Source organism: Osmia lignaria, chromosome 3, assembly GCF_051020975.1.
Source record: "Osmia lignaria lignaria isolate PbOS001 chromosome 3, iyOsmLign1, whole genome shotgun sequence".
Taxonomy (NCBI): Eukaryota; Metazoa; Arthropoda; class Insecta; order Hymenoptera; family Megachilidae; genus Osmia; species Osmia lignaria.
In genome coordinates, this window is record NC_135034.1 from 12,026,585 (window position 1) to 12,042,242 (window position 15,658).

The 15,658-nt window shown below is 31.4% G+C and overlaps 4 protein-coding genes across 10 annotated transcripts; 2 read left to right on the top strand and 2 right to left on the bottom strand.

The window, feature by feature from the left end:
- Positions 1-3,322: 3,322 nt before the first annotated feature.
- Positions 3,323-4,452, bottom strand: IscU (Iron-sulfur cluster assembly enzyme). The gene is made up of 4 exons (XM_034338510.2): positions 4,295-4,452; positions 3,777-4,001; positions 3,634-3,712; positions 3,323-3,447 (listed from the first exon to the last, which is right to left on the bottom strand). The coding sequence occupies exons 1-4, from the start codon at positions 4,424-4,426 to the stop codon at positions 3,347-3,349; spliced, it is 537 nt and encodes a 178-aa protein (XP_034194401.1). The 5' UTR covers positions 4,427-4,452; the 3' UTR covers positions 3,323-3,346.
- A 64-nt stretch (positions 4,453-4,516) lies between these two features.
- LOC117610741 (uncharacterized) lies at positions 4,517-7,635 on the top strand. 4 transcript variants are annotated; one of them, XM_076693216.1, is made up of 5 exons: positions 4,517-4,640; positions 4,728-4,922; positions 5,047-5,163; positions 5,228-6,487; positions 6,548-7,635. In XM_076693216.1, exons 3-5 carry the CDS (start codon positions 5,112-5,114, stop codon positions 7,084-7,086), a joined length of 1,851 nt encoding a protein of 616 aa, XP_076549331.1. In that variant the 5' UTR covers positions 4,517-4,640; positions 4,728-4,922; positions 5,047-5,111; the 3' UTR covers positions 7,087-7,635. The 4 variants fall into 4 exon arrangements, with proteins under 4 accessions (XP_076549331.1, XP_076549332.1, XP_076549330.1 ...); XM_076693217.1 differs by having other exon boundaries at positions 5,282-6,487; XM_076693215.1 differs by having other exon boundaries at positions 5,047-6,487; positions 6,548-7,634.
- Positions 7,636-8,183: 548 nt separating this feature from the next.
- On the top strand, positions 8,184-10,602 carry LOC117610758 (small integral membrane protein 14). 3 transcript variants are annotated; one of them, XM_034338515.2, is made up of 6 exons: positions 8,221-8,336; positions 8,599-8,633; positions 9,461-9,540; positions 10,000-10,054; positions 10,123-10,268; positions 10,335-10,602. In XM_034338515.2, the coding sequence occupies exons 3-6, from the start codon at positions 9,469-9,471 to the stop codon at positions 10,377-10,379; spliced, it is 318 nt and encodes a 105-aa protein (XP_034194406.1). In that variant the 5' UTR covers positions 8,221-8,336; positions 8,599-8,633; positions 9,461-9,468; the 3' UTR covers positions 10,380-10,602. The 3 variants fall into 3 exon arrangements, with proteins under 3 accessions (XP_034194404.1, XP_034194406.1, XP_034194405.1); XM_034338513.2 differs by lacking the exon at positions 8,599-8,633 and having other exon boundaries at positions 8,184-8,336; XM_034338514.2 differs by lacking the exons at positions 8,221-8,336; positions 8,599-8,633 and adding an exon at positions 9,146-9,303.
- Positions 10,603-11,008: 406 nt separating this feature from the next.
- On the bottom strand, positions 11,009-15,490 carry LOC117610737 (zinc finger CCHC domain-containing protein 8 homolog). Of its 2 annotated transcripts, none has more exons than XM_034338470.2 (7): positions 15,225-15,490; positions 14,758-14,998; positions 14,344-14,651; positions 14,048-14,261; positions 13,787-13,970; positions 13,338-13,708; positions 11,009-13,247 (listed from the first exon to the last, which is right to left on the bottom strand). In XM_034338470.2, exons 1-7 carry the CDS (start codon positions 15,488-15,490, stop codon positions 12,816-12,818), a joined length of 2,016 nt encoding a protein of 671 aa, XP_034194361.2. In that variant the 3' UTR covers positions 11,009-12,815. The 2 variants fall into 2 exon arrangements, with proteins under 2 accessions (XP_034194361.2, XP_034194360.2); XM_034338469.2 differs by having other exon boundaries at positions 13,338-13,711.
- Between the last annotated feature and the right edge of the window lie 168 nt (positions 15,491-15,658).

Below are 15,658 nucleotides of genomic sequence, written 5' to 3' on the forward strand. Positions count from 1 at the left end.
CTCGTGCTATGATTATATTGAATGGAAATAACGAAAAATGTTTGTTATCGCTGCAAGGAAACCGCACTTAAGACTTATCGTGAAAAGCGACTCATCGTTAAGTTTACTCGCCTCTTGAAACGCTATATTATCTTGACGATCCCTTTTCAATTTACGATACCCTAAATATTGGGATTTTATGCAGGGGATAACGAATCGTTCAGTTCTTTCCTAGAATTTTCGGTTCTAGGCACACGTGCGAAGGTCTACTCTATACGCGCCATAAATATTTAAATCGATTGTCAGTATCATCGTTTTCTGACATAAAAGGTATTTCAAATGAAACATCTTATATATATATATAAAGCGTTATTTTTCAAATTGAGAACTACTAGGGTTAGAGCGACGAGAAGAACGTCGCAAAAAGAATATTTTGTATAGTTTTTATTGTAATAATATTTAATGACAGATTTTCTATAAATATATTTATAAAATTTCAATAAGGTCTCGCTGAGATTAGCTCAAAACCGTTGTGTTTGTGCGTCTCAATAATCGGAGTCAAAAGTTACAGAGGTTTCAATTTTTCTCTAGAAAGTCTATGGGTCGCACATTTTAGTTGCGCGCGCATCCCCTCAACGATACGTAATGCGTCGGCACGGGCGCTAAACCCGGGAGAAGTAAAAAAGTACAGCAAGTGCAAAAGAGGAAGAAGCGATCAAGGTTTGATCTTTGCCGATTGTCAAGATCGCGGTTTCTCTTTCTTTTTCATTCGCTCAGATCAATAGCAGGGCCGGCCTTGAGATTTCGGGGGTTCGAGGCGAGCTCTGAAAAAGGGTCCCTTGACATAAAAAAAAATACCTCAAATAAAATTTATAAAATTAACATTAAAGCTTGTATAACTAATTTAGATTTGCTTCAAATATGCTTCAAATTGTATCACGTTTGGTCTTATTTTAATCAGTAATACCTGACAATTTTATTGATAAAGGATTCATCTAGCAAAAATAAAAAAGTTTTATTGTTAAATTAGTATTGTCTCACCGATATGCTGTTCTCGGTTGCTTTGATTCTTTGACACGGGCTCTAGATACGCGAGGGAAGAGCGGGTTATTACCTAGTTCTAATATATTACAATATTTATTTCCATGATGATTTATTTGTAATGCGAAACGCACCAACAGAAATCTACGCAAACAATTTTGATGCAGCGTCATTGTATAGTTTTGTAGAAAAGAGATTCTATCGTTTCAGTCATATCGCGGATTTCTGGTACCACGTGTTTGTAAGAGAAACCATTATGAGTATATTCAACGATAAGTGTTTGGATGGTAACAAAATATTTGAAGCAGGACGTATGCGATATAAAACATGATAACAAAATTAATTTCTAAATTAATTTTAATCGAATGCCTAATTTTTAATTGATGCATCATTTTGCAGGTCTGGCTCACGAGTAATTTCAAAGATTAATCTAGCTTATAATAAATAAATAAGTAAATAAATGTTGGTTTTTAATAGAATTATGAAATTTATCCAAATACTAATTCCTTCCCCTCCCCGCTCCTTAGTTCCAAAAATCCATATGTGCTATACCTATTTTAACGAATGTGAGTCCGGCAATCTAGTGATAAGAATTTTTTAAAATGAAACAAAGATACAGTATTATTTTACCAGTCCGAATAATACCATATAGGTAATCTAAATTCAAAGTAATATTAAGTCACTGGATTTGGAAAAAGTTGTTTTGATCAAAGCAAATGTCCTACTTCTTTTTCAAGTACACATCGAATCGAACACTTCATTTTTATCAGCCGTATGGAGTTAAATGCGCGACAAACCGATATATCCTCCATACTCGTACACCAGATCTGCATTCTGAATCTACAGAATTACGATAAGCAACGTTTCAGATATTCCAGATACCGAAGAGCACACAATAGATGTGCTTTTAATTATGTAATTATATTATATAATAGTGTCTACTTTGCAATTCATCAAAATATGATAAAAATCAGCGGTTATTGATATTCGTCGAAAAAAAGACATCTAATAGTAAAACACGTGGTTTATCTTGACTAGATAAGAAACGAACTGCTCTATGTTGCGGGGTATCGGATCGTACGTAGTTGCGAAAAGTCGTAGACAATACAACAAGTTAATTGTTCTCCATTGCAAATTAACTTGAAACATGCAATTGACAGCAGTAACTACACGCATGACTCAGTCTATATTTGTTCTTATTAAGCATCAATTGGTGTTGCGATGACAGTTATAAGAAGGATGACGCTCGAGTCACCGAACCGGCTTCTCGTATTTAAAACACGTATGCGGTTTATGCATTTTGATAATTCGAATCGAATCGTCTTATTCTTGGAAAACATTCTTCGAGAATGCGTATAATCCCTGCTCGCGGATGAAGATACAAGAATGCGAGTAAATATTTAATCGAACAATCACAGCTATGAGGAAACTACAATGCCTTCGCGCTATATTTCTTATCGTATAATAGTGGTCATACAGGTTATGCGAAAAGAAATATTCTCGAGAGAATCGCAAGATAACGCACACAACAATTAACAAATTTATTCAATAAAAAATATTCTTTTTGGATATCTCAGGAGATACAATCTTATCTAATGCTACAATTTTTTTTATAGTAAATTATATTATTACAGAAAAGAAAAAAATGGGAAAAATTATGTTGAACTATGAAATTATTACAATGGTTTATGAATTCCTTGAATTATTGTAATGTTATTGTAACATCTAAAAGAACGATATTTATTGATAAAAAGTGATATCTCGACTCTCCCTTTCCCCCCCCGCCGATCATTGCGTTAGAATGCCGTTGATGGCGTAATGGGTTCGAGTTAACACAAGATGTACAAATAGAAATGCTTCTGTCAACAACGCTGTAAATTGCCACTGGAATACTTCATTGACGACGAGTATCCATGTCAACAAAAATATTTGTTACTTCAAGCAAGTAAACGTCTTGCTTAACTCTAGCTAGTAAAATCTAATTGCTGAGTTGGTTGGATGTTTTGCTTAGAAAAAATTAAAATGTAGAAATAATATTTAACAGCAATGAACAGATATTTTATGAGATGATTTTATGAAATCTGAACTAATGATCATTTGGATGACAACATCGTTTTCGTTTAAACAGTTTAGTTAAATATATTTATTTCTTGTCATCGATGAAAATATAATATAGCAAAGTGTTTCTACACAAAGCTCTCCATCTAATTCAAGTTACAATGTTTAAATACAAATCACAGTTAATAATTTGTGAAGTTCCTAAACTATGAATTATTTAGTGGCTAATTATAATTAGCACTACTCTTCATTGCTGTCTAGGTCTGAATCATGTTTTATTTGAATCAGTATCTTTGCTTTCTTTCATTTTTTGCTTTTGTTTTATACTGTAATCTGACAAAGCAGCCTTAATTGCATCTTCTGCAAGCACTATAATATATAAAACAAGAGGTTAAGCTCTGTACTTATTTTACATAGAAAATTAAGCGCAACTGGATAACTATCACATTTCATATTTCCTTTAGTTTTACTTAAAACTAATTGCTCTGAACTGTTTTCAAACAGTTCATAAAAATGTCAACCTATATCCAATAATTATTTTGCTATATCACTTACTTGAACAGTGCAGCTTGACAGGTGGTAAGCACAATTCTTTAGCAATATCGGTATTTTTTAATGCCAATGCTTCATCAACCTGTAACATACATCAATAAATTATATGTTTTATAATAAAAAATTTACAAAAACATAGTACTCACTGTCTTTCCTTTGACCCATTCCGTGGCTAATGAACTTGAAGCGATAGCAGAACCACAGCCAAAGGTTTTAAACTTTGCATCAACGATCTTTCCCTTCTCGTCAACTTTAATCTGAAGCTTCATTACATCGCCACAGGCAGGAGCTCCTACGATACCTGTTCCAACTTGGTTGTCATTTTTATCCAAGGAACCCACGTTCCTTGGATTCTCATAGTGATCTAATACCTGCAAAATAACACATATTGGTTTTATTTGAGAACTGATGTAATATAGCAATATCAAAAATAAAAATACGTCAACATAACCTATAACTACCGGATAATGTGACATATACACGTCTCATATATTTAAAAGGTTTGCATATAAAAGGTACCATTATAGTTAATTAAAATATGAAGGTCAGACATGCTATATACACAGTTTAATAATAGATATAGCTATTTGGTATTGATTACCGAAGGCAATCGAGGAAGTTCGTTGTAGAATCAACACGACAAATTAAAATAATAAATACTTACATTTGGGTGATAAGATACTGCTGGAACGCTTCGGGATAATATCTTTGAACTTCTATTAAGTCCGGTGGGTAATGATCGTAACAAAGACATGTTTAATCGGGAAATGACATTGGTCACTTCAAACATTTTCATCACCTTACACAACACTCGAAGAATCGATGTTATTTTTAATTATATGCCGGTTTAATGTTGGTAGTATGTATAATTGGTAGCCCTGTTTCAATCTAGGAATAAATGGTACTAAGAAATGGCTGCACGTTACAAATTTAATTTCAAACGAAAAATCAAGTGAATTCCTTTAATTTTCATTTTTATTTCATATTTCCATAGTTTATCTGTCAAACAGGTAAAAGAGTTTACTAAACTAACAATGTTTGTTTATAAAAAAACACTAGAATTTAACGCTTGGAAAACTAATACTATTACGTTGTAGGAATAATTCATTTAGAAACAAGATGGTAAAAAGGACATTCCAAAGAATTTAAAAAATATTAGGATGATATAATAATCTCACAAGGGAATTAAGTATTTTTAACAAAAACTCATTATATTTAACTATTACTTCGTAACTGATGATGTACGTTTCATAATTGTAAGAAACGTTAGAATTACACAACATGTCCGACTGGTAAGAAACCTTGATTATTTTTTTTTTACGAGGTATTTCAAATATATTACTGAAATTACCTTACGTTTTATTTTCCACTATAAAGTAACAAGAATTTCAAATCTATTTCCTTGAAATGATTCAGAATAAAACAAGAATGCAAAGAGGGAAAACAAATGATCTTAAAGTACGTACCGGATGGACACATAAATGGGTATCTCCGAATCGAATTCGAAGAAAGAAAGATCTTCATATTTGCGAGGTAGTACGCGGACCATTTTATTCGCCTAAATTGTTAACAACCCAGCCAATTATTTCTTGTCAAGGACAAGTCGGAAATATTAACGAAAACTGTAACAACCTGCGACACGGTATTCCAGATACCTGGAAAGAATATTTAATCAGAAAGGGATTCTGTAATTCGCTGCAGACGTGTTTTCAGCAGAAAAATTTAATAACCTCCTGCGTCAGATCGTTCGCCACTGAAAGGATATGGAACGAGTTAGGATTGCCCCTGATGCAAGGCATCCCGGATCCATGGAAATGTAAATTTCTTGTTCACAAACGATCCGTTAAATGCACGCGACGACGAGGCTGCAACAACGATAATTCCACACAAATTACGTGTATTTATGACGGAGACGACGAAGCAGAAATAGAACACAGTGTAAAGAGTCAATTTAACGAGGATCATATTGTCAATAAGAAAGATCTGCTTCAGGAGGAAAACAAAGAATCGCGCAAGAAAATACCGCTTCAAACGAGTAAAAGCATTTCGAAAGAAGTTAAGAACGATGCACGGAAACGCGATGATCGGTTAAATAAGAAATTAAAACTGGCATCCCAAGATAGGAAATTGAGAAATGTTCACAATAAGGAAATAAAAGACACTGAAAAGATAAATAGCAACGCTCGGGTTAATAATAAAAAATCAACTATTTTAAAAAAGATGACTGGAACAGAAAAGGTGGGTTATGAAAAACCGAGCTGTGCGAGTTCAGATGCAAAAGTCGAAATTCCTCCCAACTGTACCTTACAGAATGATGGCTGCTCAAACATTAAAGAACGTTCTCAACAGCCGCTGCAAGGGGTAAATATAACAAATCTCGTGGTTTGTCAGAATTGTGAAAATATTAATTGCAGCAAAAATCCGCAACAATTAAACAGTACCGTGAAAAAAGCTTCAGAACATAAAATCATTAACCATGAGAAAGATAATGAACGGACAAAATGTAAATCGTGTCATAACTTTGAAAAAGCAAAAGGATGCTTCAAGAAGGAAAATCCTATCGAGACGAAAAATGAAATCTCTGAACCAGAATTGAAACTAATATGTGGACAATGTAATAACCCTTATCTGAAGATCGCACCGGTTCGTAAAAAATGTTCAGATACTTGCAAGAAGGAAGAACGAAATAAAATTAAGAATTCCGTGACATGGAAACAATACAGAAATATCGTTCGTGGTTCCAAGAATTGTTGTACGCAGACTGGAAGCAAAATGCATGCTTCTAGGGGTGACCTTGGACAAACGGCATGTTTGACTAAAAGTAGAAATAATGTATTGAAAAGAGATAGTTGCGATGGTAAAGTAATTGAGAAAGATGTTTCACGGATAATAGTCTAATGGAAATAAAATGATTTAGGTCCTGAAGATGTGATTGAAATCAATGAGGAAGAGATAATTCCAATGGAGAAACTATACGAAAGGGAATTACCAGAAGATACTCCTAGAAGAAGAATAAAAAGAAGAAAAAGCAGAAGGAAAAGCAATGGAATGATTAGCAACGAAAAATCTAAAGTTAAACAATTTCAACAAGTAAGATTTGATCCGACCTTGAGGGATGCCATATCTGATAGTGGAGAGTACGCAGATGTATCCGATAACTTTATAGGCAGTAATACTAGTATCACATCTCAGGATAAATTGTCGGTGACTTCAATAACTTTTATACGACGGCTGAAGAGAACAATACCGATAAGGAAACTATATCGGGAATTAAAATTAGAAAATCATCATCGTCCTAGATGGGAAATATCGAAATCGAACCAGATAGATTTCGAACATGATTTAGAAGACGAAATGATGAATAGTAACCAAAGCAATACTGAATGCAACGCATTGTATTGTTCTGACCTTGATGACAATGATAAAGAAATTCTTAGAGTTAATTGTCTGGAATAGTTTATAGCATTCGAAATATATGTGTAATTATTATTTTACTTTTTCAGTTCTAACAAAGCATTAATAGAGAAAACAATTAAAACTGAACCTAACTTAATTATCTTGCAAATCAGATTTCAAAATTGAATTTTAATCTTAAATTTAATCTGCAGTAGAACATGCGTTTAAAACAATATGAATTCTTTAGGTATTATCGATCAATCCAACAATAAAGTTCAATGTCAGCCAATCTAACAAGTGTTAGATTAAAACTTTAAATTCCAGATTAGTCACAGATCAAAAGTTGAAACAGGACTGAACAATTATTTTAAGGACACTGATGTACAGAAATATATACTTCTAATAAGATTGTAATATTTAAATGTCTGATTTTAGTGATATGATAATTAAATAAAATTGCATAAAAATGAATGGCAACATGTTATTTATATACGTCCATGGAGTCGTAACTCGTAAGTATACGCAAAATTCATGGATTTCATTTTGGTTTCTTGTTTCATATTTTTTTAAACAATGTATACATATTTCTTTTAAATAAATACTATAACAAACATACAACACAATATTGGAATTAATTTCTCTAATCGCATGTATGTATGTATCTAAGTATGTATTTCTTATTTTTCATTATAATAAGTGAAATTCATCCAAATTTCTATTTTATCTCTTCCTTATAAAATTCATATTAAAATCAATTAAACTAATTGTTTGATAAACTTGCATTTTAAAAAGATCGCCAAAAGTTAAGATTTTTAAAAATTGATCCTAGCGCCATCTATACAAAAACGGCTCAAACTACTCAACAAGTTACCGACTAGGATTCTGGAAGAGGAATTTCAGCGCCACCTATCGGGAAAGCTCGGAAACCATTAAAAGATTTTAATTTTAGGCGGTCTCTTTAAAATATGCTAATATACTTCTATATTACTTCTAATCGTAAGTACTTACTATAGTTATAATATTTGGATATTGTTTATGCATAATAAATAAGAAATAGTGAAGTTTAGTGTCATTTTTTATCAAAGAAAGATGTAATATCGAAAATCGGACACCCGATCCGCCATTAAGTGGTGTTGCCTGTCGACTGTGGTACGGCCTATTCACCGTCCGTATAAATGAACCTTAAGCATTCGACTGCGACAGTGCGACATTCGACAACACGACATATGTAATGGCTGACTTGTATCAAATATAAATACAGTACGGTTCCTCTTTTTCCTGTCAGTGTCAAAGAATAACGTACTAAAAAGGTAATTATTTTTCCTTCTGTAATATTTTATTTTCACAATACTGAATAAACTGGATAAAAATATTCTTCGCTAGAATATTTCGTTCCTTCAAATTATTGTACGTTTAGAGTGCTGCTTTTTTGTTTCGTTTGGCGGTAACGTCAACAAATTACAAGAAAGCTATCTTTCGATTATTTTATTCGATAATTGTACTATTATAAATATTTTTTATTTTGTACTCCATATAAAGTATTTACCAGTAATTGTCTTTTTACAATTTCAGCTGATTTACACGTACTTACACACTTCGTATACAAGGTGAATTACGAAAAGTGTTACAAGGTGTTTTCCCTATAAACGAAAGGGACTCTCTTGTTTCCCTAAAATATTTTATCGCGCATGAATGTGTTACATTCTACTTGGTTCATCCTATATATATACCGAATACAAATACCTTTTTTATACAACTGTATTATTCTCATTTTAGCGTGTTTTTCAAATGTCTGTAAAAGTATTTTTTTTTTTACAACCGTCTGAATACACACACGAGCGCATCTGCAATAATCCTTAGAAATATGTTGAAAATATTGTCTATAGATTTTACTAATTTGAACTAAAGAACGTCAGTTTTACATAATATACATATTACAAATGGTAAAAGATAAGTTTATCGATATTCTATGTAAATTATGCAGTAACTGAAAATTTTGCACATACATTACGATCGATAAATAGAAAATTTTTTACGACTGTAAGCAATACAGTTTATGTTTCCAGTAAATATACTACCGTTAGGTGCAGCGTTATCGCGGAACAAAACTATACATTATATATAATTGTACCTTAGGAGTACCATAGTAGTGGTAAATACGCATATAGTACGTGTTTCCTTTCGTTTTTGATAACTCCTATATTATTGTGTCGCGAATGTGAACAAAATCTGGAATTGTACGTCAATTTAGGTCCATTAAAATATATATATTACAGTGTACGTATAAATGTATGAGAAATATTATGAGCGTCTGTCACTTGAATTGCAATATGACGTATGTTTGATAACGAGCAGAGCTTACGACATATGTTTCTTTCATTGCAACTGTATGTACTTGTATCATGATTGTCATTGCGATTTCAACTATGCACAGGTTTTACAATGGCTGAACGATTTGATCTTTGCGAATGCATATGGAGCCATGAACTTGCCATGCAACGCCTACTTTCTATCGTAAGTGGTTATAGACAAATTTTGAAGATAATTGACTTTAGTTTCACATTAATAAAAATCTATTGTTTTTTATTTAGTTCAGTTTCTATTTTAGTAACATGGATACTGTGTTCATCATTCTGGGCAACATATGTCTGTGCAATTATGGTTAAATTCCATAGAAGGGAAACATATGATTGATAATAAATTCAATTTTGTCATTGTATCATTTCTGTTTTTTACATTTGTTGATAATTTCGAAATCATGAAAAAATAAACGAACTAACAAAGTATTGATGACCACATCATATAATTGATGCAATACTTTGTTTTCGTTTAATACGCAAGAATTTTGTTACGGTAGACAGTTTTGTAAGAATTCTGTATAGGTTACAGTAATATGCATTTTTTAAATTACTCATATGGAAAATGTTATTATTAATTAATTATTATTAAATAACATTGTTTTAATTATTTTAGTTACGACAGAGCCAAAGTTACTGCACGGATAACGAATGTTTCAGCGTATCGCGACGTACGTATTCTAATTTTTAATTCATAATACGCTTCCTTCAGATAAATTAACGTTAGTTTGTTTTTTAGTACCAGAACCATCAGCGGTACCAACGTCTTCGAATTTCTACATGACCTGCTTAATTATTGCTTTTATGGTTCTCATGTATGTTCTTCGACCAAACTCCCTTCGTCAACTGAGGAATAATAACGTTAAAGATCGGGATAACGAGCGTGTAAGTGATATTGTTTCAAGTATCGCTTTATCTTATTGTAATTTCGTAATGTCTTGATTCTTCTAGGATTCGAGCGATGATCCTCCTGCACCTCCACCCATAACACAATAAAAAGTGCAATATGATGACCCATGTTTTCACCTGGATTTTTATAGTAGAATTTCTTGATTTTATAAAAGAAGAAAAGAGGGAGCGAAGAGGAAATAATAGTTCAATTTATTCTATGTTAGTATTATATTTAAGCTGGCCCTAAGGAATATAACTTCCTACGTATATATGTATATATATATGCACTTAAAATTATTATATTTATCCAGGTTAAAAGATATTTTAATTTGTTCTTCTCTCTTTCTCTCTCTCTTCTTTATTATTACTAATGTTTAGCACATACCAGGAGTATGTGAAAAAGAAAAATTCTGCAGAAGATATTTTTGTGGGGCACAATACGCAAATAAAAGGAAAATCGAATCTCTAATATTAATATTCACAAACGCATTCGTCTGAATTGTGATCGCTAAATAAAAATAAAGTTTTATCAAGTTATTACAGTAATTGCATCAAACACAAAATATGAAAAGTGTTTAATGCACTTTGATATTTGATGTTACTGTAAATAACATGAGTACCTGCAATTCGATAGTAATATTACGATTATGGTATTTATGTTAGGTATCAATAGAATTTTACTGGAAACGTGTAAATCAAGATTTGATTAATTAAAACAAAATGATAATTATCTGTTGGGGTCCATTCGTTCTTTTTGATTTACTATCAAAAATTCGTTGCGTATACGCGATAACATGGTAAACATACGAATTAAGCTAATATTTTATTATAACCATATTATAGTATATTTTAACACTGAAGGCAATAGTGGGAATGGGAGAAAAATTATACTTAACAGTATTATAATTAATTCGTTTCATATTAATCAAGAAAATGATGTATTTATAAAAGCCTTTTCTATTTTGCAGTACTACAGTTTTCTTAAAAAAATCACCTTGATTTTATTGTATGAAACATTTGAAATTTAATTAGACGCAACGAATGCAAAACGAGTGGTTTATACTATTAATCTTTTCCACTGTTTTACATTTTTGACAATAAATATTATGCATTATATTTCGTATCCTTTTTATTTTTCCATTTTAGTTTATGAAAATAAACTCCACTTTAATTTTATATACTGTACTTAATTATTACAGAACATAATATTTACAAATTATTTGTGTAGAAAAGAATTAATACATATAATTAAAAACTTATGTGTAATTACATGGAATTTAATAGTCTACTGGTATGTAATAGATGACAAATGCTACGTATAATCCTTATTTCAAAAAGTAACAGACATGTAATAGAATGAAAATGATCCAACCGATTAAAATTCTAGAAAAGAATGAAAGTTTCTTAGGTGGAAAAAAAATACACTTCAAATATATTAGCGAAGTGTTTCTGTTTTCATCCTTTCATCATTATAAAAACACATTTTTTCTTCTATTTACATATATACACATTTTTTTAGAATTGGTGAATCTTCTGCTATTATTGAAATAAAATGTTTTTATATAAAAATAGCGAAGTATATGATCTTTCATGACCAACTATTTTATTTTATAGTTTATAACATGAGCAGTCTACCTATATACACGTGTGATATATAAGTGACAAAAAAAAGAAACATTAAATGTTTTCACAAACATTTATGATTATTGTATTTCAATGACGAATACTTTACATACATATACTTCATAGTATATAGTAGTAGTTTACTATTTGAAAATTATTTATTTTTTTTTTTATATACATAAAGGTTTTATTTATATCAATAAAATTATTCGCCAATTCTGAAATGATTTAGCATAATGATCAAAGTCTACAAAAGGAAGAAAGCAAAATCACGATTATGTTGTGATTAACTGATTAATAATATTAAGTGACAAAATGCTTTAATGGGTATTAAATGTTCATTCATATGCAAATACATGAGAAAATGTCACCAATCAATAGAAAAATACTATATCTTTGTACTTTTTGAAAGTGAGACGTCATGAAATTTTGTTGAAATTATGAATTTTTTTTCTACTTTTATGATAAATAGAAAGACCAATTATAAGGACGATTGTATTTTATGTCAAGGCCCCCTACCACGTAAGGTAATTACATACATGACAAATGCAGTAGCGTATTTTTCTTATAAAATATCTGATTAGCTTTTATCTATCAATTAGAATTGTTGGATAAAATTATCCTGGAAATTTTCGAATTAAAAACGTATATGATCTAAAGTAACACTAATAAAATAAAGATATTGCATGTGCTTTTTTCAAACTTATAACCAAAATGTTTTTAATAATACAATCTAAATTAAAATACATTACTTTTTGATTAAAAAGAATATTTCACTGGACTTCGTTTGTCTCTGTGTTACGTTTATAAATAAATAGAATTATTTTATTATGAATTATACTTCGAATTCTTATCTAATAGAATTATTGCTTACTATGCTCCGAATTTTATTATGAATTATGCTTCGAATTCTTATCGTTATTGATGAAGTTTTGCTAATGTATTTCTCACTTTATGCAAAACCCCAGACATTTGTTTATACTTACCTGTTGAATTTGGCAGGTTCTCAAAGTTGATCACATCACAAATATCTTTTGAAAATTTCTCGGACGATGGTAATTTACTATAGGCGGATGTACTTTGTAAAACAGGAGTACCTAAATCAACTGATTTTACACTTCCATGACTCGTTCTCCTTTCATTTCGACGAGTACGGTTTGATTCTGGTGTAATTTCGTTACTAGGCGGTGGCATATCAGATTTTGATACTAAATTTGAATTGCTTTTCGACGAAACATCAGAATTTGACTGGGAATTTGTTTCAAGAAGTTCTACGAGTAATTGCTTTTTCATGTTCTCTAAATCTGACAACGACGGAGAATTTGTTCGGGATGGTGATATGCTATCCTCCTGTAATATTTTATAGAGAACAAAATTAAATCATCTGACCAAACATTTTTTTTCCTCCAAATTTTGATTAACATTTTTCTTTGTACATACCAGTGGCTCAGGAAACTGCAATTCCTGAGAATGATAATCTGAGTCCTCAGATACTATCTGCGATGATGGTAATGATTCTACTGGTTTAACAATAGCTTCTTGTGATAGTGGTAGGTCTGGTGGTTTTGCAGTAGGTTCTGGTAATGGTGGTTCTAATGGTTTTTCAATATCTTCTCCCGGCAATGGTGGTTCTGGTGGCTTTTCAGTAGCTTTTTCTGGTAATTTTTCAGAAGCTTCCCTTACCAATGGTGCTTCTGATGGTTTTTCAATAGTTTGTCTTACTAATGGGGGTAGTGGTGGTTTTTTAGTAGCTTCTTTTGGCAATGGCGGTATAAAAAGTCCATTAACAGGAATGCATTCTAATACACTTTCTACTTAAGAAAACAAACATATTTTTGTTGCACATATATTTAATTATTATAATGACAGTAAAAAAATGATCTTTGTACCTTCCACATCTTCAATTTCCATTTCACTAGATGTCGGTGCTGAATTATCTCTTTCCATATTATTAGATATTTTGAGCTTTTTTCGTTTATATCCATCATCCGCTTTCTTCCCTCTTAACACTGATAACATTGTTTGTTTGCTATGAATGTTTTGCAATTCTGCACCCCAGTATTGTACTTGCTCCTATTATATGTCAATTTCCAATAAATTTAAATGCATGAAAATAAAGTATTTTCATTACATCATAAATATTTGCTTACATCACGGGTACCCGGTGGAGGTGGTACATTAAAACCAGGGAAATCGTATATTTTTCTAATATCATATTGATCTTTATCTCCTTTTTCAATAATTATTCCTGGTTCTTCGTCAGGATCATTTTCCGCGACACCATCGGAATTAAATAGCGTCAAACCAGAATGTTGTAAACGTGCCTCCTCCAACCATCCTGGAGGGTAACCGAGTGATCTCATTCTAAAAAAAAAATATTTGAATGTAAAGACACAAAAACCTTCGAATTTTTATGTTAAAGATCATATATTTTGAAAATAATTACCTGTATATATGCACAGGTATTTCATTATCCTTAAGACCTAATGCTCTGCGTAATTTGCTAGTTAATTGACCAGGAACCAGATGACCAAACTTTTGATCGTCTTCCAAATGATATCTAAGCGTCCTTGAGCTTCCTTTCATATTAAAACTCTTTCTATTTTTATCTATGTTACTTTGATTGCGCGGTTTTTGACAATCTCTTAAATTATGATTTTCCGAACAATTAAAGCACATTAATTTTGGTGGACAATCATCCTTTGTCTTAGTATTTGATTCTAGTTGTACTTTGTCAAACACATTCTCATATTTCTAAAATATACACAATAATAATAGTAACCGAGTTTAATCTACACGTTATAACAACAAATTTGTGGTCTTTCTTTCGAATATCAAATATTTCAATAAAATAACAAACCTTCCCATAAGTTGGAATATCAAAATCGTCTTTAACTTTTGGGTTTGTATCTACCGTAAATAACGTGTCGCATATTATATCCTGACTATCATCATTGTCTGTGGTAATAACGATAGACTGACTTGTAGAATCGGTATCATCATCCCAAATTTCTAAAGTTAAACCACTATCACTTTCTTGACTCTTAATCTTGGAAGATACTAATTCTTCTAAAAACTTTTTTAGTTTGTTACTATACTGCCTACAAAATAGTAGACAAAAATAGTACAAAATAATATTTCAAGTTTTTTTAAATATACATAATATACTGTTCACCAATCAAAACAGTCACATCTACTAATTAGATTCGTGTAAAACTAGGATGTCAGTCGATGCATGTGTAGCACCCCTTCATCCCCGTACCGTCCTGCGAGACTTCTTGTGATCGGTGGACAGTACGTATCACGCAAAAGTAAATAATCTCTTACCGTGAAACATTTTCGTCGCGAAACATAACCTTAAAAAGTGGTCTCGGTATATCTATATCAATACAAGTTACCAATTTAGTTGCATTTATAACATTCTCCAAATTTTCGTTTTGTATATGCGTCCTGTCCTCAATGTTGTCCGATAGTGAATTCTTTTCGATCGGACATTCACTTTGATCTTTGTCAGCATCGTTGATGGCATCTTGGCTAGAATCCAAATCAATCACCTCTTCGTCTATATCTTCGATTGTGATCGTAGAATTCATAGAAATACTATCGGCACTGACACGACAGCATAGATGAAATTACTTAACATCAAAATAAATATGAAATTTTTCACGTGTAAATTTTCACTTTTTCAATCGTTTGTTTTAAAGAAAAACACGTCCTGTTGACCTCGTCAAGTTTTATTAACTAAATTTCCCTATAGAGGC